The sequence below is a fragment of the Thamnophis sirtalis genome, unplaced genomic scaffold, assembly GCF_051295495.1.
Source record: "Thamnophis sirtalis isolate CommonGarterSnake01/CBP01778 unplaced genomic scaffold, rThaSir2_p1.2 scaffold_1, whole genome shotgun sequence".
Classification (NCBI taxonomy): Eukaryota; Metazoa; Chordata; class Lepidosauria; order Squamata; family Natricidae; genus Thamnophis; species Thamnophis sirtalis.
In genome coordinates this window covers 40740402-40767773 of record NW_028261381.1, presented here as the reverse complement: position 1 = coordinate 40767773, position 27372 = coordinate 40740402, and the positions used below count along the sequence as shown (strand labels likewise).

The window sequence follows — 27372 nt, the reverse complement described above, 5'->3', positions numbered from 1 at the left end:
CCACTCCAGCCATAGTTAGTACCTGGCATAATCTCTGCTGTCAATCAAAAACAATATTGTTTTTTTCCAGCAACGTTGTTCATTGCAACCATCAGAAAGATTTCTCAGCAATCCCTAGTCTATACAGTATTTATAAACTTACTTTCTTTAACTGATGTGAAGTATGTTCAACTTTGTTGATCGATAACAGGGAACTTTTTGGAATGCAGGCCAGACTTGTGATGAATTAAATTTTAAAAGGAGCGGGCACTAAAAGTTACAGTAATTTTAGAGACCACGTCCCAACTTTCTTTTGAATCTTTGAACCTTTTGAAGTTTTCTTTTCTCTCCACTGACACTTTAAAGAACAATGACCGACCACATTTCTATCGGGCTCCCTTAGGACAAAGAGAGTTTCTTTTAATGTGTAGCTTGACAGATCTTAAAAAGTCATTGGGATTTTTGTTGTTGTGTTTCTTTGTCTTAGACTTCTTTCAATATCCCAATATTTCTTTGTTTCAGTGTCTGGTTTATAACAATTTCTTTCAAACTTTTAAAGTTTGATTTAGAATGAAACAGTCAATATAAACTTGAACAAATAGCAAATTATTCCATAGATTTACTTCACCCACAATGGATCATTTGGAAAAGACATAAAGGGGAAAAATGGAAAAGAAAATGAAATTGAAGACAATGAACTATTTAACTGTAGTATTTTCAGAAAAATATTCTACCAAGTTCAGGGAAGTTAATCTCTCAGGGAAGGGTAATTAGGACTGTGACCTAAAAATCATACTTGGGATCCAAAGATAGTTTAAGTTTCTCAAGCAATAGTGTTTCATACTGCATTGTAAACTATGTCTGAATCTAAGGAGACTTTGAAGTGTTCTTGATCTGGCATAGTTTTCTTCAAGGTGTTGAAGAAAAATCTTGTTGTCATTCCTCCTTCTAGATCAGGGGTGTCAAACTTGATTTTATTGAGAGCCACATCAGGGTTGTGTTTGACCTCGGAGGGCTGAGATGGGGGTCCTCAGGATGTGGGTGGCCAGCTCGATGTAACTCATATTGGGGACTCCTGTGGTGGCCTGAGTGCTCTGTCAGCAAAAATGGGTTCCCGGGCTCTGTTTTTGGCTGTGATGGCCTCCTGCAATCCTCTGCCAGCAAAAAAGAGCTCCAAAGGGCCTCCTGCTGGCAGAGGCACCTTAAGCCAGTCCTTTTCTCTTTCCAGGGCAGCCCTGTGGGCCAGTTCTAAGCACCTGCAGGCTGGATCCGGCCCCTGGGCTTTGGATTTGACGCCCCTGTTCTAAATGTTAACTTTTCCTTTTTGAAATATTATTTATATACAGAAAGAGCTGAAATACTGTACCATCTTTTAATCACTCTCTTGAAACCTCAAGTGGAATTAATATAGATGAAGAAGTGTTGTTGCACACGTATAGATGCCTGTATTTAAATGTTTTCTATCTGATAATGGGAAATAAGTATTTAGTTGAAATTGTTTTCTACAATATTTTTGCTGCCCTCAACTATATAGGGGTGACTGTTATTACTGTTACAATGATGTTGCAGTATCATTTTATAGTTAAGTTCATCTTCAAATTATTGATTACTTGTTAAAAGCATTTCATGAACAAAGCTAAGGTTAAAATACTTGCTCAGGTGAGCATTCCCCTTACAGTGCAAGAGATGAATTTGTAATTGTAATTTGGCAAACAGAATGTAAAACTGTGAATAAATGCATGATTGGCATTTGGTTGTATATCTCTGTGTTTCTGTAAAATAGTTTTATAAGACAGTGTGCATGTGCTTTTTAAATATTATCAGATTTTTAAAAATAACTTATGAATTTCCCATTTTGAATATAAATTTCATTTTTCCCTCTTCTGCCTAAACTTAAATGTCTAGCTATTTCATGTCTAACTAAATTACATAGAAAGGGTCAATTTAATAAGGTAATCAATTATTTTGCACTATTTTCATCATAGTTTCCTGTGCTTGGTGAATTCAAAGCAGTCATCAATTTTGAACCACTAGCGTGAATATATTCAGTAAGAACTAGGAATAATGTTTCAATAATGATTAAACTGAAAAATAAAGAAATAACTCAGCTCAATATATCACTTGCTATTTAAAGAAAAAAAAACTAATATGCAGTTCAACAATGAAAAGTAAATATGAGCAAGTTACAAATATTTTATAGACAATGTCCAACACATACAAATATACCCATTAATATAATCAGGTACCAAGACTGCAATAATAAAATAACCATTTTAAAAAAATTAAGATGAAAGGAATGGATGTCCTTGATTCATCAATAACACACACACACACACACACATTCGACAATAATGAAGAAAATAGCAGTTTCATTATAATGTCCCTTATTTCAAAAAAGAAAGAGAAGAGAAGGGAAGAGAAGAGAAGAACAGGAAAGGTAGGGAGGGATGGAGGGGGAGAGGGAAGGAAGGAGGGAAGGAGAGAAAAGAAGGGAGGAAAGATTTTTTGTTTTGCTTTTTCCTCTCCTCCCTTCTATATGATAATTTACCTACACTTTATATTCTATAACAACATTTATCTCCTTGACTTTTAAGCTTAGCACAACAAATAAACATCATTATCTACTGTTGTAATGAGGTTTTAGCTTCTTTTACCCCTTAGTATCTTTGTAGCTACAAATATTAATAAAAGGAACAGTTCATTTTTACAGTAATAACAATAAATACTGGTAAACTGGATGTTGTAAAGGATAGGAAAGTGGGAGCCTGTTCCATGTGGTTTTCTGAGGAAAATTGACCCGGCCCCTTAAAACCAAGGTGAGAAGGCAGTAATCTTGTTTCTGATGTTTTATACATTCTATAACATTATTTTCAAAATAATTTCAGGATCTTATTCAAGGAAGAATAGCTTACAGATTGAAGTATTATATTGCTACCACTACAAAACAGTACAGTTATTCCCATATCTAACATGTTTTATGTTTAAACTTGTAAGACTGATAATACAATTCATTCTGTCATATCATATTAGGCTAACCTTCTAGGCATGGAAGGTCATCTGAAAAATATGACTTCAATACATTTTCCAACATTGGATATAGTACTGAATATTTGATCATGATAGCCAATTACAATTGCAATGATATTGCTCCTTTTTTTTAAGGTACTCATGTTGAGGTGAGAGATAGAGACTTGACAAATGAATTTGACACATGAATAAGAAACACAAAAATGGTAATTTAATACATTGGTTCTGAATAAAAGAATGTTGAGCAGGAAGAAATACACTGATTAATATAGAAGGGAAAGCACAGAAAAGCGGCAGAGCTGACTCCAGTACACAGGAAAATGAGAGATGATAGGTAATTTGGAGAATGACTTTAGTAGAACAGATGATGAGATAATAAGATGTAGAACATGTTTACACAAATGTGTAAATGTAGTGTATGTCTAAGTTTTGTTTGTGGGTGTATTTTGTATGCTTGTAAATATTTATATATATAAAGATGTAGAACATGATAACTTCAGAAGTCTCATAGCAAGATGGAGTCAATACAGAGGATATTGTTTATGGATCGAAGAAGGAAGCAATTACAGGAAAAACAATAACCAAAAATATTGTGATTGGATTAGCCTGGACAACTGCTATTGAAATAAAAAGAAAAGAAAATTTCAGATTTGCTGGAATGAGAAAACTATATCAGTATGTAATACTACACGGGTAGGCCCAAAAATCAGGATAGATATGTAGGGATACTTCTAAGCTGAGTTCTTTATTGTTCCACATTTATAGACAGAATATTGCCAAATGGAAGCACTCTACTATCTGCAACTACTATGTATTCTGAGAACTATTAGGGAGGAATTGTCTTCAATCTCTTTCTCTCATGCAAAATAACTGTACTGAGCTGTCTTTTACTACTCTGTAATGTACCTCTTCTTCCTCCTGGGAATCCAGCCTACTACACTCCATTACATACACTCATATATTGATATTATGAAATGTGATATGACAAGGACAGCACTTTATAAGTGGTACCAAGAAAAGTAGGCAAAGGAGAGTTTCTAGCTTGGAGTGTATGTATATATATACACACCACTATATCTATATATCTATATATATATCTATATATATATATATATATATATATATATATATGTATATGTATATGTATATGTGTATGTGTATGTGTATGTGTATGTGTATGTGTATGTGTATGTGTATCTGTATCTGTATCTGTATCTGTATCTGTATCTGTATCTGTATCTGTATCTGTATCTGTATCTGTATCTGTATCTGTATCTGTATCTCAGATCTAGATATGAGACATTCTTTTGTAAAGTATCCAGGCATTTTTTTTTATTTTTATTTTTGCATATCCCCAAAGTCACTTACCCCGACAATGCATTCCTTCATCATACTCATCAGGACAATCATAAACGCCATTGCAGAGTTGAGACAGGTGAATACATCTGTTTGAGCCAATACATTTGATATGATTCAGGGGACACTTGAATTCTATTTTTTCAGGACCTAAAAATAATAGAAAAGGGTAATTAATAAGCAGTTTAATTCTGTTCAGATACATAAGGATTACTAATGTAAAGAAAATACTCTACAATCATGTATTTGCATAATATTTTCACTTTTATGCTAGCTACAAGCTTTTTTATGCATTAGTCCGCTATGCAGCTTTTCTATGCATTACTAGCAGAATTATAGTTTCTTAATAAGGATTAACATAATTAAAGGAAAATCAACTGCTTAAAGAGGATTATTTTAAAACTACGCAATTTATCACTTTTGTGGCAGATTTACTTTCCCCTAAAGTTTAAAGAAGCTGAAATTTATATCTGGCAAAATTAAGGACAGTGATTAACTTGTGGCAAACTTTATTTAATTATTATTTTTCAATATAATTACAGCAAGAGCTTGGGATTCTAATATTAGATAGTGTGAGTCAACAATTCAAAGAGAAAAAAGTCCATCTAAAAAAACAAACACCACACACAAACAGACATAGCTGCTGATGTTTTTAAAATATTTAAAAGTTATTATTTAAGAACTTTATAAAAATATTGCTTTAATTCTATTTTTCCCAGACAATGATTGAGATTTAGAATGGATGTGAATGAGCTTTGGGTACCGTACAGTGAAATGTGTATTGTTTTTTTTTTTTTTTTTGTAGACAAATCCTGGCAAGCAGCATAAATTATTATAGAATAGAAAAAATAACAGAGTTGGGAGGGACTTTGGAGGTCTTCTAGTCCAACCCCCTGCCTAGGCAGGAAACCCTATACCATTTCAGACAAATGGCTATCCAACATCTTCTTAAAGACTTCCAGTGTTGGGGCATTCATAACCTCTGGAGGCAAGTTGTTCCATTGATTAATTGTTCTAACCATTAGGAAATTTCTCTTCAGTTCTAAATTGCTTCTCTCCTTGATTAGTTTCCATCCATTGCTTCTTGTTTTACTCTAAGGTGCTTTGGAGAATAGTCTGACTCCCTCTTCTTGTTATTATGAAGATTTTTTTTCCTAGACCTCTTCTCATACTCTCTGTTCAAATGTAAAGTGTGTACTGAAAACTGCATAAATGTTTATATCTATCTATATCTATAATATTTATATCATCCATATCTATATCTGTCTATAAACATTAACCTAAGTCATCTCCAAAAGAGCAAAGATGATGTTGTTATGTAGACTAATGTTTGGGAATGTGCCTGGGTCAACAGTGCCTCTCCAGAGATTGCCCACATGCTCTGGACAGTTGCTCCTTGCAAGGAGAACACAGGATTACGATTGATTTGTGGGTCTAAAAGGGGCAGAAAAAATGTCAGGTTCCAGTTGCAGTGGAGCCTATAAGGACATGGAGTTTGCTAAGCCTTATTTTCTATAGCAGTTTTCTACTTAAACTATTCTAATGCTAATAAAGATCTTTGGAACAGCAAGTCATAATAAATTGATGGTGAATGATCCTCCCTTTCAGTTCAAAGCAAAGAGTTATATAGCAAATTAAGGAATTTATGATTAATGGTAAAATATTTGATAGAATTTCAATTAAGAAAGGTTTAAACAGAGTAAGGAATCCATTAAATTTAAAATCGTACGACTTCTGGTAAAGTGTTTTTTTTTTTAATTAAAGAAATTTTAATTAAAGAAATCAAATAATACTTTTGTGGGAATGTAGACTTGTCACCTATAAAGCCCTTCATGGTAGTGGGCCTGGGTATTTGAGAGACCGCCTACTGCCAATTACCTCCACTAGACCGATACGATCGCATCGATTAGGCCTCCTCCGAATTCCATCTACTAGCCAGTGCAAACTGGCAACTACCCGGAGGAGAGCCTTCTCGGTGGCTGCTCCGACCCTCTGGAACGAACTCCCCATGGAGATTCGGACCCTCACCACCCTCCAATCCTTCCGCGCCGCTTTGAAGATCTGGCTGTCCCGGCTGGCCTGGGGTTAAGATTCCAACCCCACCCGAATTGTGTGACTGTTGTGCTCTCTTTTAATATGTTGTATTGTTCCCATATTGGAATACTGTTTGTCTTTCCCCCCCTCCCTTTTTGAATTGTGAGCCACCCTGAGTCCCCCCAGGGAAAAGGGCGGCATACAAATAAAGGAAATTCAAATTCAAATTCAATGAGGACACAATTGGTTAATTTTGAAAAATGGAGACATAAAAGAAATTTGAAACAAACCATGCGATCAGAGAAATACAGAGTTTTAGAGGAGACCAAAGTCATAAACACTAGAGAGGGTGGAAAAGAAAAGAAAATCTTTTCTTTTTGTTCTTGATATAATGATATTACTAGAAAAAACAATGAAATGACAGCAAAATCATGCTTTGAAGTTGACACTTACAGGATGTCAGAAAAGAAATTCACAGCTACAACAACAGTAACAATATCAACTTATGTGAACAAATTGCTTAAAAAAGATTTCAATGAAGAGAAAAATGTTGAGATTGAAAATAAGTTGGAAGAATTTTTAAGGATGACTGAATGGACTAGTAAACAAAGTTAAAGTCAAGGTGGATGTCTTGCAAAACAAAAAAGAGGTGGAAAATAAGAGAGATGTAAAGTAGAGAAGAAATACAGTTATTACGTCAAGAGATGAAAAACAAATTAGTGAGTAGGCTGTTGAAATTTTCAAAAATTTTCTACAATAGGAAGAAGAAAATACAGATGGCAACCACATCCTACAATAGCACCTTAAAGTCAAATTAAGGATTAAGAATTGCACAAAAGAAAATAATATCAAATGATCTTGTTTGAGTAGAGATAAGATAATAAATATTCTTATAAAATCCTGAAAATCCTTTAAGGACCTTTTGGTGAAATTGGATAGAACCATTACTGTTTTTGCTGATGGAATCAGCAGTTAAGAGATATGGGAAGAAGTGATCTATGTAATCTAACTATAAAGAGGAAGATAAATATTAAGTTTGCTTGTAATTGGTGTAAAGAAGATCAGAAATAATCTTTATGTTTTTCTTTCTGGTTTTCTCTCTTTCCATCTCTCTCTTTTTAAAATTTGCTGCACTTCCTGCTCCTACTTTTTCTTTCTTTTCTTATTTCATTTTGTATTATCTTTTATAACTGGTAAAATTTCATAAAAAGTGTTGTTATAAAAGGAAGACATGCCATTGATATTCTGTGCAAGATTATTATGCAAATAGTAAAAATATACTGAAGCAAAGCATATTTACAGAGAGTAAAAAAGTCGTTCTTTCATACGAAGAAATAAACCTAGTATAATCTGAGCTGGAGTGAATGGGAATGAACAGCATTCTGAGAGTTACCATATTTAGCTTCAATTCACATACTTTCCAATACACATGGTAGTCAGGGGGGCAAAAGCAAGGAACTAGCAACAATCTAATGGGAAAGGCAGGGTTGTGAGTTTTGTTAGGTAAGCTGATAGTTTGCAAAAATTTTGAATGGGCTGAAAATGCTTTTTAGGCCAGACATTGGGCGAATACTTAGTGTTTCTAGATTCATCAATATACTTTATATAATGCAATGTCTTCTTCTTGCTAACCATTTCTTTCTAAAAACCCTCTTCTCTCTTTCCCAAACAGCAAGTTGTCAGCAGAGGAAGAGTTAGCTCCCAGCAGATGGCCAAACCAACAAGGCTGGATCAGCTGTACATACGTACACACACAGAGACACACACGCACACGCACACGCACACACGGACACGCACACGCACCCCAGAGAGAGAGAGACAGACAGACAGACAGAGACAGAGACAGAGAGAAAAAGAAGTAGACTTCAGTAGCACTGCTGTGAATATCAGCTTCTCATTGCTTGCCCCAGTCAAGAGTTACAGTATATATAGAAACCAACCTGCTAACCTCTGCATGACATAGCTACCTCAGTTATGCTTTACGATAGATCACAGCATGAGTAAAGCTTTTAGAGCTACTTGCACTTTTGAAGAAAGCTAACCCATCATAAGATACCTGACAAAATATCTAAAAGCAACCAGAATCCAAACAAAAACATTTCATAAGCAATTTCATAACATCAACACCCATGGTGTCTCTTTGCAATGTTATATAATGATGTTTGATTAATGACTGTAATTAAGGCAAAGTAGCAGCACCATACTTAAGCTAGAAAGATTAATCCACACAAATACCATTAAACCCATGTTTTATATATAAAGGCTGAAAAGAACACACTATATTCTCAAAGAATAGAGTATTTGGGCAATACATTTAAACCTATAAAGAAGCAATGAAAGGAGACTTTTTTGAAATGGATACAAACATAATTTCCATGCACTGTACGAAGAAGTTTTAATTTATTATCATTAAGCCTTTTACTAAAATGTAAAAATCAATTTATAAATCTCCTTTACTGAACACATTCAAACTTTCTTATTTTTCTCTTTACAGAAATATATATGAATATGTTAAGCAGCTAAGAGACAGTAGACATCAAAATAGCTGAATGAGTGGTTGGGCAAAGATTATCTGTAGTAGCCAGAATGTTCATCTAAGTCAAGAAATTTCATTTTTCATCTGATCCAGGCAGTCAATTCCTAGAGATTTAAGTTTAGAGTCCTTGTGCCTTTTCATTAAAATTTCTTAGCTATTTTGTGGTACATCTTTGTGACAATTGTCTATATGCTATTAGTCTACCCATTTTATTGGTCCTTAAATAAATCAAAATTATTATTTATTTAGCTTACGGCAAATAAATCAAGAGAAGACTGCAGTTTTCTGGGACATCTTTCCCTAGGCAAACCATGACACATCTTCAAATCTCAGCAGTTATATCAACTATTACCGTATTTTTCGCAGTATAAGATGCACCTTTTTCCTCAAAAAAGAGGCTGAAAATCTGGGTACGTCTTAGACATTGAATACAGCATTTCTGCCTCACAAAGCCCTGCCCCTTCACAAAAATGGCCGTGCATACCCTTATGGAGGCTTTCAGAAAGCTCCTGGGGGCTGGGGAGGCAGAAATGAGCAAAACATGGGCTGTTTTTTGTCGCCCGCCCCCTGCAGCACTCTATAAGCCTCCATAAGGCTATGCATGCAAAAAAAAAATGACAAAAAAAACAGGCTGTTTTTTGCTCATTTTGCCTCCCCCCCCCAGGAACACTCTGCAAGCCCCCCAAGGCTATTCATGCCTTTAAAAAAAAGAAAACAGGAGGTTTGCAGAGTGCAAAAAATCCCCCCGCCTTTCGGAAAGCTCTTTAGTTAGAGTGATTGATGAGAATTACATTGATCAAGTGCTATGCTAACAGAAACAAGTCTTAGGTGCTGCAGATTGTCAGTGATTTCCTTCTTCAGCACATGGATAAATACACCTGGAAACATCTACCTACCTACCTACTCTCCCTCTCTCCCTACCTACCTACTGTATTACTCTCTCTCCTTTTCTATCCCTCTATCTACCTACTTACCTTTTTTTAAAATTTGCCTCTTCAAAACCTTAGTGTGTCTTATACTCTGGTGCATCTTATACTCTGAAAAATATGGTATATTCAAATTTCAACATCTCTCAGTGATGGAGATTTATCATCAATTATCTAATATACTTAGGGGATGCGGTGGGTCAGTGGCCAAGATGCTGAGCTTGTCAATCAAAAGATTGGCAATTTGGAGGTTCGAATCCCTAGTCCAGTGTAACAGAGTGAGCTCCTGTTACTTGTCCCAGCTTCTGCCAACCTAGCTGTTCGAAAGCATGTAAAAATACAAGTAGAAAAATAGGGACCACCTTTGGTGGGAAGGTAACAGTGTTCCATGTGCCTTTGGTGTTTAGTCATGCCAGCTACATGACCATGGAGAGGTCTTCAGACAGCGCTGGCTCTTTGACTTTGAAACAGAGATGAGCACCACCCCCTAGAGTCAGGAATGACTAGCACATATGTGTGAGGGGAACCTTTACCTTTTACCATCTAATATATAGGTTGCATCAAAAGTCAGTCTCTAGGGTCAAATCACAATATTTTTATTAATATTTTTTGCAGAAAAAGGTTATTGTGCATCAAAGATCTACATCAAACATGTAAAAAAGAAAATGGCAACCAATCTGAATTCTTAATGCAATTTATATAAATTGTCTATGGGGCCTGACTTTTGGTGCAACTATATATTGTATTTGGCCTTTCACAAAGTTACAATAAAACATTCTTATTGTAAACAAATAGTAACTCTATAGGGATCAAGCAAAACTGAGGTGACCATGTCCTTAGACTATTAAACTTGTAAAGTTAAAGTTTCTCTTTTACAATAAGAGAGAAAAAACCAGAAGAAAATGAATATTGTTTATAATGCCCTATTCCTGTCACTGCCTTCCTAAGCCATATCTTCCTATAAACCTTTTATTTGGTTTTGTGTCATATATTGCGGTTTATAACATTATTCTTCTTTAACTAGCTTCTGATAATTTCAGTACTGTAATTACAATAAGTCACAAATCCTTTGAATAAAATAATTCTCTACTGTGTGATATTGCAACTGATTATTTTTATCAACGACACTGGCTATAAATAAAAGTGGATAATGATGTTGGCTGTAACTGTAACAAATAGCAACTTTACAGTTAAGCGTCAAAGAGCAGCTCTATTGTGTGCAAAGCTAAAAACATGTCTGCAGTTCAATCATTAGGTCTGCATGTTGTCCCATCATCTGCATGAAGATAAATCTCAAGGAAGAAAAAAAAACATTTCTTTTCAACGCTTTGCAACAAGACAAAGAAATAGTTTTGTGTATACATTTTCAGAAGGAAGAAATATTTTGGCTCAAAGTGGACTTTTTTGTATGGCTGCGTTTCAGAACAACTAAAAGTTTCCAAAGTCCAATCAAGAGAGTGCCATTCATTCAGGCCTCTTGCTTTTAAGTGCTGAAGTGTAATTAGTGGCTTCAGAGTTTTGCTTAAGTGACTAATTCAAATTATCTTGAGAAGAGTGTTTATGTTGGGATCAGCACCTGAATGGTTAGAAAACAGCTAAGCCTACATTATACAGTAAGGACTCAATGAGACCTGAGTGAAGGATATGTAATCTCTTATTTCTTCCTTTGTATCCGCAGTGCTATTCATAGCTTAATTACCAAGATTGCATTTCCTTTCAAAGTCCTTGTCTTGTAAACTGATTGGACATATTAATCCAGTCCTCCTGTTGCAATTTTTCCCACTCATTGTCTAAAAATAAAGTTGTAGAAGTACAGTACACATAACACACATATGTACAGCCCTGAAATTAAGGCCTATATTTGAGAAATCTCTATCAGAAAGGTATAATGAAAGGCTCCCACTAACTCATCAAACAAGGGAAAAAACAAGGAAAAATGGGTGTTAAAATGGCAAAAAATTTCAATAAAAGTAAAGGCAAGATAATATATATTGAGACCAAAAAAAAGCACCCCTAAATTTAATCTCCAATATGAAGCTTCGCTGGTGAAGATCATAGAGAACGGGGTCTTGGAAAACTGGTGAACAGACCACTGAAAATGTTGTCTACTGTGAAAATTGCAACTTTTATCTTTAGGTTAGTAAGAAAAAAATTGAAAATTAATAGTTAATCTCAGACACCATTAAATAATATCTGATAGAATCATACCTATATCACTGTTTACCCTTCAAAAATAATGTTGCAGTGTGTGTGGATTACCTCAACAATGAAAGAGCTTTCCACCATTTAATTGAACAAAATGGCAACTAAGGTGTCATATGGAAGGTCTCCTTGGGGTTAAACCAGCTCTCCCTTCTGCAGTAGAAATGGCAGGCCTGAGTGATTCTAAATTGCTTGATACCAGAAGTGTGTGACTTCCAGTTAGATAGGATTTCAATTAATAATTACCAGTTTAAATACTATTTTTTTTCTCTTCTAAGTCTCACGAGGCCTACTCATTTTTTAACAACAGTGACATGTTCGGTTAGCATTTTCATTCACCTATACACCATAACTTCAAGATCCCTGGCAATACCATAAATACCTTACATTGTAAAAACTTCAGTTTTTACAAGAATTCATACCCTGACTTGTCTTTGTCATTTCATGGGCCATTCACTCAGTATGTAGAGATTATTTAGAAATGCTGTTTGATATTTTGACTCCTAGGGTTTTGTATGACTAAAAGATTAGTTTTCTCACCACTCACCGCTAACTCCTTCTTTCTCTCTGTTTCATAAATGTCATAGTTGCAAAGCAACTAGCAAGAATATATATACCGGTAATATAAATAAAATGATAAAACAATTAAAGCAGTGGTGTACCTAGTATATTTGAAACCAAGAGGGAATAACTTTTAACAGTCTCCTTTTTTATTGTCTGAGCCTGTTTGTTGAAGTGGTTAAGATAACAAGATGGGAACCAGGAGATTGTGAAAAGGGACTTTAATGAGAAACAAATGTTCAAATATATAACTTACAATATCCATTTGTGTCAAAATTCTGGAGGTCATGGTGTGTTCCATCATATTTTCTCACCACTGACAAATATTAACTTTTTCTTACTTTTTTCTGATTAATGGGCTTAATTCTTTTATACAGATTTGATGATAGTGATGATAATGAAGATGATAATGCCAACTGCTATGACTACAAACAGCTAAAGTGAAGATTACTTAGACATGAGTCTCAAACTCATGCCATCACAATAGTGTCCTGTGATGCATTGGGACATTTCCCCCCTTTGTTAAACCGGGCATGGGCAGCACATGATGCATCCAGCCCATGGGCCGGGTGTTTGACAGCTCTGGCTTAGAAGATCAATATTAGAAAATATTCATAAAAATTCTTTGAAAATCTATTTTGAACAATTGAATTATTTTTTAAAAAATAATGTCCCTCAAACTTTAAGAGAACCAAATACTTCCAATTCACTTTCAAAATTATCTGCCACAAAATGAAAATTTGCAATACTCCAATCTTATTATTCCATATTAAACTACAAAATGTCTCATTGGCATGAATGAAGCTTAGCTAATAATAAGCAATATAAAACTGTAACTTCGTTAGTTTAAAAAAAAAGCTGCTTGGCATTTGGAAAGGTACAAATAAGCAATCACAAGAGGATGCATTTTGCCTTACTGAGCAAATTCAGGGCTTTTAAAAATTCTGAATGCATTTTATGCATTATTTTAGGTACACTAGTTGCAAAATTAGAATGCACCACTGAACTTTGGTTGCAAAACACTTTCAAATGTTTTTAATTAAGTCAAAGATATTCTGCACATTTTAAATGTATATGTTTTTCATCACCCCTTTTCTAAAAACTGTCTTTGCATAACCTGAAGCTTATATATTTTATTTCAGTGTGGTAAAACCTTAACAGTCCCCCATTTAGAGATTACAGATAACACCAATCAATTTTTCATCCCGTCAGCACCTTGAAGTAATGAAGTGTATTGCATCCAAAATACTCCAGGCTTTCCACTATTTGTATCATGACCTTATGAACTGAACTTTTGCTAGACCAATTCTTGAATACAGCTCATCTGTCTGGAATCTGCATAAATACAATTGAATGAGTCCAGAGATATTTCACGAGAAGAGTCCTCCACTCCTCTGCTCGCAACAGAATACCTTATGCCACCCGACTTGAAATTTTGAGCTTAGACAATTTAGAACATGACTGTCTTTTATCCGACCTAAGTGTAGTACATAAAATTATCTGCTACAATATCCTACCTGTCAATGAATACTTCAGCTTCAACCACAACAACACATAAGCACACAATAGATACATGTTAAACCACTCCCAATGTGATTGCAGAAAATATGACTTCAGTAATGGAGTTGTCAATGGCCCGAATGTACTACCTGACACTGTGGTTTCTTCCCCAAACCCCCCAAATCTCCACTTTAGACTGTCTACTGTTGACCTCACACCATTCCCAAGAGGTCTTTAAGGAGTGTGCATAAGTACACCAGCATGTCTACCGTGCCTGTCTTAATATTCCCTTGTATTCATATTTGTTTCATGTATTCATAATCATGTCTATACTTGTATCTGTTATGTAATTCATGCTTGACGAAAATAAAATAAATAAAAACACATTATATACTTGCAAATCACATTACTTGCATCATAATGTCATGATGCAAATGAGGGCAATTGATGGAACTAATATAAATTTGGATGTAATAATTGCTTTACCCCTGAACAGTCTAATACTGAAGTTGTACTGTAAACATAGTTATAAAGAATATCCATATATTCAACAGCTTTGCCTATCTATCCTTTGTTGAAGCTTTGGGACACTGGATGAGGGTCTCCACCCATGAGTTATGGGCTCCCATAATGCCAGCTTGCTCACTCTCCAAATGACAAGTGTAAATGTTAAAAAATGCCCATCGACCGTTGCTCTGCTACTTCTTTCCTTTTATGATTGAACCCCAAATCAAAGGAAATGTATCCCTATCTCCTTCCCAACCTCCTAAAACATTAACTTGCAGAGTGCTTAAATAATTAATATTTTAAAGTGCTTTTCAACAGTGACTTTAAAATAAAATTAATTGACTTTTCTTGTGATTTCACATAACTGACTAAAAGCAGGATTTTACATCTATTGTAAGACATACATGTTTACCAGAGGTGGTATTCAGCAGGTTCTGACCAGTAAATACCACTGCTAAGTGGCCCTGCCCCCATCTATTCTCTGCCTCCTGAGTCCCAACTGATCTGGAGGGAATGGGGATTTTGTAATAATCTTCCCCTGGAGTGGGGTGGGAATGGAGATTTTATAATATCCTTCCCCTGCCATGCCCACCAAGCCACACCCACCAAGCCATGCCCACAGAACTGATAGCAAAAAAAAAATTGAATCCCACCACTGATGTTGATTCATGTAAATGGTCATTCCTTAACTTTAAGAAACCCATTATTCACTTGAAAAGATGATAATGAAACTAATGCATATATTAACAGAAATGTAATAAGTTATAAGTATAAGTTACACACACACACACACATTTGTGCTGATAAATAAATATATATGCAGGCAATACAGGATTTATTTGATTTCATGAAGGGAGTTTCATGTCCTTTGATGAACCAGGAGCCATTCTAGACTTCCCCTACTGAAGTAAATTGCATAATGGCATGTAGTTAATATATTCAGACAACAGACCATTAGAGTACCTTCAAAAGGCTACTTACTTGTACATCCTTGTACACATAATGTAGAATATGCTGAAACTGTCATTCTCATAAAAGTGCTCATGTACAGTTTTCTATAAATACCTTCTATATTTCTTTTTTCTATCTTAATTACAGAACCTCTGCAGATATTTTCACACCAGGTTTTATAGTGTTATAAATGATATAGAAGTTGAGATCTGCTTTAGAGCTAATGTACACATGAATAATTTATTATAAGTTTAGAAGCACTGGACAAAAGAACCTGGTTTCAGCATTTCATGGATAGAGATAACTAAAAAAAAGGCCATTGAGCTTTTTAAAAAAACAAGAAGAGAGTAGTGAAGGCAAAGAGAATTAGCATCTCTCCCTCTTCTTCCAGGCACTAAATTGTTTTGCTTTGTTTTGCTTTTTCTTCTAATCCCAGCAAGATTTTTACATTTCACATTTTCCCAGAGCCTGAAATAATCTTACACATCTCATTTTGTCTTTTGGGCTTCTTGAGTTGATACCTTTGCTTAGAAGACACCCAAAGCTGAAAGATGGGTTCAATACTATCAGAGCCCAAGGTCAACTGGCAGAGCCAAGATTTTAGGAGGCCAGGAGTGGAGGTGGGAGAACACTCTAAAAGATGAGGGCCACAGCAGAAGACGCTCTTCTTCTGGACCACACCAGGTGAAATTCTTTAGCAGGAGGATTCAAAATAGGCCTCTTCAATTGAAGCAAATGGGACTGGCCAATCCCATTGGGGTGAGATGGCTTTTTATAGGAGCCATGGTGGCACAGTGGTTAGAATGCAGGATTGCAGGATAATTTTGCTGACTACCAACAGTTTGATTCTCAGGAGCTCAAGATTGATCAGCATTCCACCCTTCTAAAGTTGGTAAAATGAAGGGCCAGATTGTTGGGGCAATATTCTGACTCTGTAAACCACTTAGAGAGTGCTGCAAAGCACTATTAAGTGGTATATAAGTCTAAGTGATATTGTTATATACATTAGACTCATCCCAGAAAGGCCTTTATAGGTAATAATCAACACCTTGATTGGATCCAGAAGCAAACTAGCAACCACTATAGCACCTGCAACAGTGATGTAACATGGGCCACCCGATGGGCCTCCAGAACTGTCCACGCCAATATATTCTGTGCCAGTTGTAGCTTCCAAAGCTCCTCAAGGGTTACACATTACCCATGGAGAACACATTGCAGTAATTTGAGAGATTTAGTCAGGAGGGCATCTATATTTCCCTTCGCCTGATGTTTTCTGCTTCATCAGTTCCTCCTGCTCTTTAAAAAAAGTCTAGTTAATAATTATAGAGGTCTGAGCTTTAATGGAGAAGTGCTGTGGCCCAGATAGGACTGCATGTTTTGGAGTAGCAGTTGCCAATGAATGCTGAAATCAGCTGTCACAATAGATTGATTTTAAAGGACTATTTTATTTTCAGAAACAGAAAGTTTTGCTCCTGATGTCTACAACTAAATATACATTTCCATCATTGACAGTGTACTCCTCGAACAATGATGTAGTCAAAGCAGACACTTAGAATTTGCTGGAAATTACTGTTTTAGATTAAGTCTCCTGTCAAGAGATGAAAATAGAAATTTCTGCAGGCACAAACACTCATTTTATTGAAAGCAATCCATCTCTTTCGTGTACTCATATTCCTAGCAGTTGAAAGATATTTGAGTTAATCATAATGTAAAGTGTGTTCAGATGAATTTATGATAGAGATTAAGAACATCTGCCCCCATATTAAACTGAAAATTCACTGTTAAATGTCAAGACTCTAAAACATATTCCGATGAAATGCTGCTGTGTGTGAAAATTTGAAATCCAAGAATCTGTCAGGACCATTTATGGGAAATGTTGTAAACTCCAGTGTTTTATTAAAGAAACATACAATCTCTCAGTAAGATATTGTAGCTGCCAGATGGCCAGAACGAGCCCACAGCTAATATTTTGGAGTTTCATTATAAAAACTGTGTTGGGCTCCCCACTGTCATTCAAGGGTCCCAACTAATTAGCAGTTGCTGTTCAAATTGTATTATCTTCAAATGGGATGCATTTATTTGAACAATGGTTTCTGATTAAATAATGGCTTCTAATAAGGATTCTGTTGGTTTCTTTATCAATGGAGTCCTGCTTGCCTCAATATGGGAGTTCCTTCTTCCAGGCTGTACCTGCTTAGTATGTGTAGAGGCAAAGCTCACCATCCATCATTTGTCATTTCTCTGTCGATTGGTGGCAAAATGTGCCAATGCTCACCAGGTTTTATCCAAGGCATCTGCTTCGAATGCCCTTCAGCACATAAAGTTAGAAATGATATGAGGGCCCTGAACAGATGCAAAGTATATTATCATCATAAAGTTGAGGAGTGCTCATGAACTAGCGATAAAAAAATATATATCAGATTCCTGATCAGGGAATGGTGTTTCCAGATAGATCAGAGCTTTCACAGGATAATAGTCTGATTTTATCTCCGCCAATTTATGAATCAATGTCAACAAGGTTAATGGGACACAGATAATGGTAGGTCTATTTCTTTTCTTGTCATTCAATGCAATAGATGCCACTGGAGGAATGTTACTTGTGAAAGACGTGGTTCACTCCTACTGGAGAACAAATACTTGAGAAATAATTTGAAATAGATTAGGAGCTCATAGAGAAGGGAAAGATAAAACTGGTGTGAGTAGAAGTTCACTGGCCAGCATTCAACACTCAGATAAGCAGAGATTAACACCAAGATTAACACTAGACCCAACAATCTGGAAGTAAATAATACCCCAATCATAGTCATAGTCATAGTCACTTTATTTGTATGCCGCCCTTTTCCCTGGGGGGACTCAGGGCGGCTCACAGTTCAAAAGGGGAGGGGAAGGACAAACAATTTACAACATAAAGACACTACATCATTTAAGAACACAACAGTCATACAATTCGAGTGGGGTTAGAGTCTTTAACCCCAGGCCAGCCGGGACAGCCAGATTTTAAGGGCGGCGCGGAAGGTCTGGAGGGTGGTGAGGGTCCGATCAATGAACTACCATAGCTAACAGCCTAATCAAAACAGCCTAATCAAGGAACTACCAAAAATATTCCCATAAACACTCAGGGCAAATCACTAGTATATAAACAGAAAGCAAACATCACACCCTACTATCACTGATGATGTTACCTAGTTGGATAATGAGAGGTCTGCAAGAAAACAACCAAGCTCAGAGAGCATCAAGGACCTCACATTTCAACCCTGAAATATTCTCTTCTATTGTTACTGAACAGCGCAGTGGTTAGAGTGCAGTACTGCAGGCTACTTTTACTGGCTGCCTGCAATTTGGCAGTTCAAATCTCTCCAGGCTCAAACTTGACTCAGTCTTCCATCCTTCCAAGATGGGTAAAATGAGGACCTAAATTGTTGGGGGCAATATGCTGACTCTGTAAACCACTAAGAGAGGGCTGTAAAACACTGTAAAGCAGTATATGTCGAAGTGTTATTGCTACTGTAATGTATAATTTTAGTTATTTATATTGTATTAATCTTGGTGTTTAATGCACATAGTTTATGTTTCATAGTGATTCTTAATCTTTTAATGAGTGATACAATATATGTATTGAACTAATAATTAATTATATCTTAGAAATATTCAATCTCCATGACATGTGAAAATTTCTGGTTTATCAATCTCAATTTTATTTACTTTTTCTCATATTCTCTTTTGTACTTGTTTATTTTTTTCTTAAAGGTGTCCAGTAAAAGAAGAGGGGAGAAATGGATATAAAACATGCAAAGATTGGCAAAAGAATGTTTTAGAAGTCTATAATGCTGGGAAATATGAAAGGAACAAAGAAAAAGGGGACAACCAGAAGCAAGAAGGATGAACTGTTACACTGGCAGTAGATATAATATTGAAAGTCTAAGGGATAAGTTGGGGCAGCTTGTTTAAGGTGACCAGATTTTCAGATTGGTGAAGAGGGACACCATTGACCGCAGGGGGGGGGGCGCTTGATTAAAAAATTTATATTTTGTCAAAAGGTCACAAAAGGCGATTACATGACCCCAGGACACTGAAACCATCATAAATATGAATCTGTTGCCAAACATCAAAATTTTGATCACGTGACCATGAGGATGCTGCAATGGTCGCTAAGTGTGAAAATGGTCGCTAAGTGTGAAAAATGGTCATCAGTCACTTTTTTCAATGCCATTGTAACTTTGGTCACTATACCACCTTTCTTGCCACAGTTCTTAAGTGAATCTTAAGTGAAGATATTATATCTTAAGTGAATCTTAAGTCTTAAGTGAAGATGTTATACAGTAGAACCTCTGGTCACGAACGCTTCTGACCAAAATATTCACATTCTCCCCCCCCCCCGCTGCTGATTTCCCCTTCTGCACCATTTTTTTTTTGTAAGCACCATACTGGACATACTCCTGGAGCCTCACATCCTCCATAAATTTACTACTGGGCCAAAGGTGAGTCCCTACATTTTGTGTTTGTAGGTTTCTCAGTTTAAGAACACAGCATGGAAATGGAATCTCTTCTGTCTTAAAGCTCTAAGTGGGTTAAAACCAGCTACCTCCTTTCTCTTAACGTTTGAAGATTCTGCTGTCATGTATATGAATTTAGCCAGGCAGAGTTCTCTCCACTGTGCATCCTGCTCTAAAATCAACCGATGGAGCAAACTCACAAATGCATGGGAAATGTGAAGAACAGTTTCTGTTTTTCTCCCCAGACTTTTTGTTTTGTTTTGCTAGCTTCCCATAGAGAGCAATAGAGAATTATTTGAATGAGGACAAGAGACACTCAAGAATCAAGAAATAGGGAAAACAGAAAAGGGAGCCTGCTCCCAGCTAGCTAAGAGAGGAGAAGACCAGCCTGGTTTCTAACCTTTGTCCAGCAACCAAAGCCCCATGTGGTGCTCCCAAATAGCCTTTATTCAGAGCACCACCTCTCGATTCGCATCCTCTCCAGCGCAGCAATTTATTAGAAATGATGATGAGAGGAGCTGTAATTCAGCACATCTGGAGGGCACTGACCAGGGAGCAGATGCCCTGAAAAGGCATTTAGAGGCGGGGGAGGGAGGGTTTAGGTTAAAGAAGGGAAATGGGAAGGAAACCAAGGCTTTAGCCCCAAGTCAGCGGCTGGTCAATCCACGAGGGTACATTCCTGGTGGAGGGAGCTTTGAATTAAGTTCACTGAGGATGGTGGGCTACTTCTGATGTTTAAAACACCCAGCCTAAAACTTGACCAGGCAACCACTACCCCCACCCCACCCCTCTCTCTCTTGTTCAAGAATTCTCACCTGCACCCTCTGGTCTGGCAACCTATCTTGCCCTACCTGGTGAACAGGATGACGCCGTGCTCCAGGGGGCTGTTGCTTACTTTCTACCAGCTCTCCCGGATCAGCTTCTGATCCGCGCTGGAAAGTCCGTCGCGCTCCATTTTTCTCCCAGAGCGAAGTGCCAAAGGGGAGCAGCAGCGCTGTTTCGGGTTAAAGCTCTGCTCGCTGCTCAAAGGCTCGGGCTGCCCCCAGAGGAACAGGTGGCCCGGATCCGGATCCCCGAGCAAATAATAAACAAATCCACACGTGGGGCTCAACGGAGCTTTGAAAGCCGCTTTCTCGCCCAGAACTCTGCCCAGAGAAGGAGCCCGAGCACTCCGGGGAAACGCGGCAAGCCAGCCCTTCAAAGTCATGCCGGCACTTTAGGGTGCCCCTCGGCCGCCATTCAGTGAAAGATGTTTCGCTGAATGGCGGGCGAGTTCTAAACTGCCGGCATGACTTTGAAGGGCTGGATTGCCTTCTGCGCGGGCCGACATGGACGGCAAGTGGCAAGCCAGCCCTTCAAACTCATGCCGACACTTTAGCATGCCCCTCGGCCGCCATTCAGCGAAAGATGTTTTGCTGAATGGTGGGCAAGTTCTAAACTGCTGGCATGACTTTGAAGGGCTGGATTGCCTTCCACGCGGGCTGACATGGAAGGCAAGCGGCAAGCCAGCACTTCAATGTCATGCTGGCACTTTAGCGTGCCGGCAGGCAGGGCTGGAGCGAGCGAGCGAGCGAGCGTGCTCCATCCCAGTAGGTGCATGAGCGGAGCACTTTTCCAGCACTCCTGTGCCTGGAGAGCTCCGTCTGCATATGAGCCCAGGATCTGCCGCTTGCCCTCCCTTGCTCTGCCCTGCCCTGCCACCCGCCTTCCCTATTTAGGGGCTCCTCCAGCAGAAGTAGCAGAGTTGCGTCGAGCGCCGCTCTGCCTTCCTCCGCGCTCTTCCCGCCCAGATGCCCAAAGCCTCCCAGCCCGCCCGGCCCGGGGTGAGTCAGCTGCAGTGCAGCGGGAGGCGATCCCACCACCATCCGCCCGCTCACTCGCCCTGCCCGTCACTTACTCTGAGTTCGGAGAAGAAGCGGCAACCCCAGGTGGCTCTTTTCGCAGAGGCTTTCCCATGGCTTGTCTAGAAGTGGAGCTGGAAAGGCGAGCTCGCTCCCCCGCACATCCGCCCGCTCACTCGCTACGCTACCCCATCCATGCGAGCAGCAACGGATGGGCGGGGGAGCGAGTCAAAGAAGGCACCAAAATTAAGCGGGATATTTTGGGAATGGCCCAGGACGCAGGAAAAATTATGAGAAGGCGTGCCTGTCCCGCTAAATGCGGGACATCTGGTCATTCTAAGCTTGTCCTGGAGAAAATGTAGTTTCTAAGAGCAGACACTGACTTAGTGTCACATAATCAAACAATTTATATTTTTCTTCTATTGAACTACAATTTTTCCTTTAAAAAAAGAGGATGTAGGAAACAAACAAACATAGAGGATTAGCAACTAAACCTCCAAATTCTAGCAACCTTGATACTAATTGTTGTACACCCAGAGTCACATATACAGATGCATATACATGCATGTACCTGCATAGATGCATTCACAACTCCAGTATCTTCATAAACATGCTTTTGCATGAGAGGTTTATGGAGAAATTGTATGGTTTCATTCTCAATGTCTCTTAAAAAGTTGTTGACAATTTCCCTAAACAAAATGCAGTATAGCTTTCTGCTTAAAACTGACTTAATATTGTATGGAATTGCTATTTAGGTGAGTAAAATGTTATATAGACCCTTCCTTCCTTCCTTCCTTCCTTCCTTCCTTCCTTCCTTCCTTCCTTCCTTCCTTCCTTCCTTCCTTCCTTCCTTCCTTCCTTCCTTCCTTCCTGGGGTGGGTTGCTCCCAGCATTACTTCTGGTTCAATGCACGAGTGCACATTTGCACAAAAATAGGTCTGCACATGCACAAAACATTAAAAAAAGAAAAATAATAAAGTTGTATAATTACAATTGTTCTGCACATGCACAGAACTGAAAATCAAGATGGCAGCCCCATAGGAGAACCAGTTTGGGAGCATGGAAGGCCTAGGTCGCTGCCAGTTCCAGGGCCCTAGGCCACCAAACCACTACCGGTTTGCATGGAATCCACCTCTGCTTCCTTCCTTTCCTCCCTCCCTCCCTCCCTCCCAGATAACCTTCAGGAAGCTATTAGAAAGCAACTAGTCTCCTAGGCACAATGTTGACTCCCTCTTGTTTGTCTGTTGTCTGGTTTGTTATCTGGTGAGTTGGTTAATAAGTTTGTCTTAGGGCTGCTTATGATCTTTTTATCTTTTGTCTTTTTCACTGAACTGTCCAGAGTCATTAAACTGGCCTATAAATAGTCCATAAAAATAATTAAATAATGTTTCTTTTATGATATGCAATCAAGATATTTAAAAAAAACCCATCTACAATAAGTAGATTTGTGGTTCAGTATGACTAATCACAGCATTATAGATAAAAGTATACATTCTTTAAATAAGGGCATAAATGTTTTCAGCTAGCAACTGAAAACCTACCCCTGTAGAATAGTAACCGGGTATAAATATAATGTATGAATGCAGTTAAATTTAATTCTCAGTTATTGCAAAACTCTTGGCAATGCAAAGCAATACAGATATATAAAAATATGGCATAGAATGATGGCACATTGTCACATCCACACAGTTAGTACACAGAAAATTCCAACTGGAGAGTTTGATTTCATGTATTTACTTCAAAACCAAACTCACAAAGTGGTAACTTATTGGTAAAACTAGAGGTTCACAGTTTGTGAGTGCAAAATCCTATGCATATTTTTTTCAGAAATGAAACCTAGGTACCCTATTGAGAATAGAGTGCATTGACTTAGAGTCACCTTCACAGTGGGTACCTTCCAGCATATCAATTGTTTCTGACTTGACTGAGCAGTTTATTAGTCACAAGAGATATTTATTTCAATAACAGACTGATTCTCTTGCTTTCTGATGTTCTACTTAAGCTGCAATAAAATCTGTGGCTTAGGGATTTGTGTTGCTTTTTTAAAAAAAAAATCTAAGTCAGTAGCTGTTATGGCAGGGGAATAATATGAGCAGACATCCCAATTTTGCAGTTCAATGCATGCAATTACGCAAATGATTTTATATTTAATTCAATGGGGCTTCAAGTGAGCTCGACTTCTAACCCATATGTTTTAGACTTTGAGAGTTAAGCGCGCCATTTAAAAGAAAAGAAAAGTTTTCCCACCCCTCTCAGTTCCATATTTGTTTATTCCATGATCATTGCTGACTTCCTGAGAGCACTGCTGAGACATACAACTGCATTCCTGTATTTCTGTTAAAGGCTGAACAAACAGGACACTTTCTTTGTTGTATTCATTAAACTTAAGTGAAATCATTATGTTTGAATGAGCAACAGTAAAGCATGAGGATCTTGCAAGTAAAGGAAGTTATTATTTAATTATTAAACTTATATGCTGTCCATCTCACCAAAGGCAATTCTCAGTGGGTTACAATTAATCAATGAACATGCAATATAAAACACAAAAAACAAACAAACAACAGAGACATTGAATTGACATTAAAATTGATCAGGATGCAGAGGAAGGGAGCAAGGGATGAGAGTCTTATCTAATCTTATCTAAAGAGTCTTATCTAAAAGACAAATTCCTTGTGTATCCAATCACACTCAGCCAATAAAGAATTCTATTCTATTCTAATCCATTAGCCACAGTGGTGGGTTACAAAAATTTTAGAACGTCTTCTGTAGGAGTGGCCTGCTTTGTGGGAGTGGCTTGCTGGCCAAGTGACCAAGTGGGAGTGGCTTGGCAGTCATGTGACTGGGTGGGCATGGCCAACTTGTAAAATGTGGTGAAACTCACTTAACAACGCTCTTGTTTAGCAACCAAAATGTTGGTTCAGAAACTCCGGCATTTGAAGCATGCAAGTCTTAAAGCTGTCAAGTTACAAGACCCTTGCACCCCTAACCCTTTAGGAAAAAAAAAACAGGGGTGTTCAAACTTGACAGCTTTAAGGCTTGTGGACTTCAACTCCCAGAATTCCTCCTCTTCATCTTGATGATATACGGACGGGTGGGTGTCGGGAGTTGGAACCGGTTCTAAACAGCACTATAGCTTTGTGGAACCTCTTCTATAGAAGAAGTTAGAACTGGCAGGAACCCGCCCCTGATTAGCCACCTCCAGAATGATACACTCCTATTGGGCCCCAGGCCAATTGACAAAGTGATGTTTTCATGCCCTTTCAGAAGGCCAAAAGGATGGGTACTGATCTTATCTTGAGAGGAGTCACAATCTCACATCAGTAGGACCCACAGCAGAAAAGATATCTTGGAGTCCACCAGCCAGATGGAGTCTGCAACATGTTCCTGATACACAGGGGGCAGGTTAATCCCATTGGGATGAGATGGTTCCTTAGGTATCTATTCCTGTGATTGACACTCTATTCTATAACCTATGATAGTGACATGGATGATAACCCCATCTCATAGAATTACTCAAACCTGCTCAGTTTGAAGCAAAATTCCAAAGTATTCTTTTATATAACTTAAAAGTAAGGGTAATGTCAGGTGCAAGAAACCAGGAACCAAGATAGAGTTTAAAAGTACTATGAGTATTTCATGCTACCTATACACAAGAATATGAACTACTATTCATGATCAAGACAAATTGGTGCTAGATAATAGTCAATTGACTGCAAGAGGAGCTGGACTTAGGTTTCCTGTGACTCCAAACTGATGATGCATTTGACTCCACCCTCAGGCACAGCCTGATCATCTGCTTCAGATATTTCAAATCTAGAATCAATGTATAAATATATTTACAGTATGGGAATTCTCAGTCATCCAGGTCATAGTTGTCTCAAAGGTGCTTTTTCAAAAGACAACACGACTTTTTTTTTAGAAGGAAGAAGAAGAAAAAATAGGTAGTCCTCATTTACCAACTACCTCATTTAGTGACCATCCACAGTTATGACAGTGATGAACAGTAACTTTATGACCAAACATCACATTTATGACTTTTGCAGGTCTGCAAAGCAAAGGAAAGCTGAAGTAAGATTGTAAGTGCAGTCACAGTTTCACTTAATGACTGCTTTGCTTCAAATAATTTGCACAAGGATCTATAGAAATCCCCAAAACTTGAAAGTGTGGCAAATTGGGTTTACTCCAAATGAAGAACTGCTAAAGAAGATCTTTAAAAAGAGTTAATGAATAGAAAAGTGAATATAAATAGAGTAGAAGAACAAAGGGTTATTGGAGAGTTATCAGCTTTCCTTAAACATAAGGTACAATTAATTGGTGAATCAATTTGGAAATATTTTTAACGGAAGGTTAATAGGCATGCTTTTTGACAGACAGAATACTTGACAAGTATTTTCACAGGGGAAAAAAGACCTTAAGAAAAATGTTGTTTACATCAGCTAGATCAGGGGTGTCAAACTCAAGGCCTGGGGGGCAGATCCAGCCTGCGGGGTGCTTAGATCTGGCCCACAGGGCCATCCTGGAAGCAGCAAAGGACCAGCCCACATTGCTTCTGTCAGTGAAAACCACAGGCGCCCCTGACATGTGTGACATTGATCTGGCCACGCCCACCCTGGCCATGCCTGCCCCCCCCCGAGGTCAATCACAACCCTGATGCAGCCCTCAATGAAAATGAGTTTGACACCCCTGAACTAGATTCTTGAAAAACACCACCTTTATTTGACAAGGCTTATATTTTTTTTATTCTGAATAGACCCAAATTTAATTATCAGCATTCAGCAGAGTAAAATAAATCATTCTAATTAGGATTTGAATCTTAAGCATTTCTAGAGAGGGAAGCAATGATGCCATTTATTTTTATATGATCATCATCTGATGATTCGCAACAGATGATTCCTAAACAGAATTAACAGTTGCATGCTATTTATTGGGACTGCAGAAAGGAAAATGGGAATGAATTTGAGGAAGGAGAGACCTCTAAATGATATATTTGTTATTTTTTTTTAAATCCATGTTTATTTTCTGACTTGCTGTGTGTTACACGTATTAGGGTAGTTAGAGAACACCAGTCAGCTGAATCTGCAAAGTATGAATTAAAAAATTAGGAAAGCCCAATAAGCACATCTTTTCATAATTGGGTTATAAGATTCATCGCAGTTGAGATTCCTGTTCTGTTTTATTTTTAACAGCAGGACATTGAAAAACTATCATGCAGTTGCTTATGCAATGGAATATATATCTCAAGCTGCTTATTTATTTATTTATTTTCATTAAGATACTCCAAGGGGAACAAAGATGAATAGGACAAAAAATAGAATGATTTGATAAAGACTTGAAATACCAGACTAGAAAGATATAAATACCATCTATATAAATTCTGTAGGGAAATTCTCTATCCAAACTCTTAGTGGGACTTATTCTGGTGCCCTCCCTCCCCATTATTAAAGGCTAGTTCCTATTAT

The 27372-nt window shown here is 37.7% G+C and overlaps 1 protein-coding gene across 1 annotated transcript in view; it reads right to left on the bottom strand.

Annotated features, from left to right (window-relative positions):
* Positions 1-27372, bottom strand: part of LRP1B (LDL receptor related protein 1B) — a 939689-nt gene that overhangs the window by 518094 nt on the left and 394223 nt on the right. Inside the window, exon 3 of the mRNA XM_087710921.1 lies at positions 4375-4512. Coding sequence (XP_087567047.1) covers positions 4375-4512 — 138 coding nt within the window. The remainder of the gene's footprint in view (positions 1-4374; positions 4513-27372) is intronic.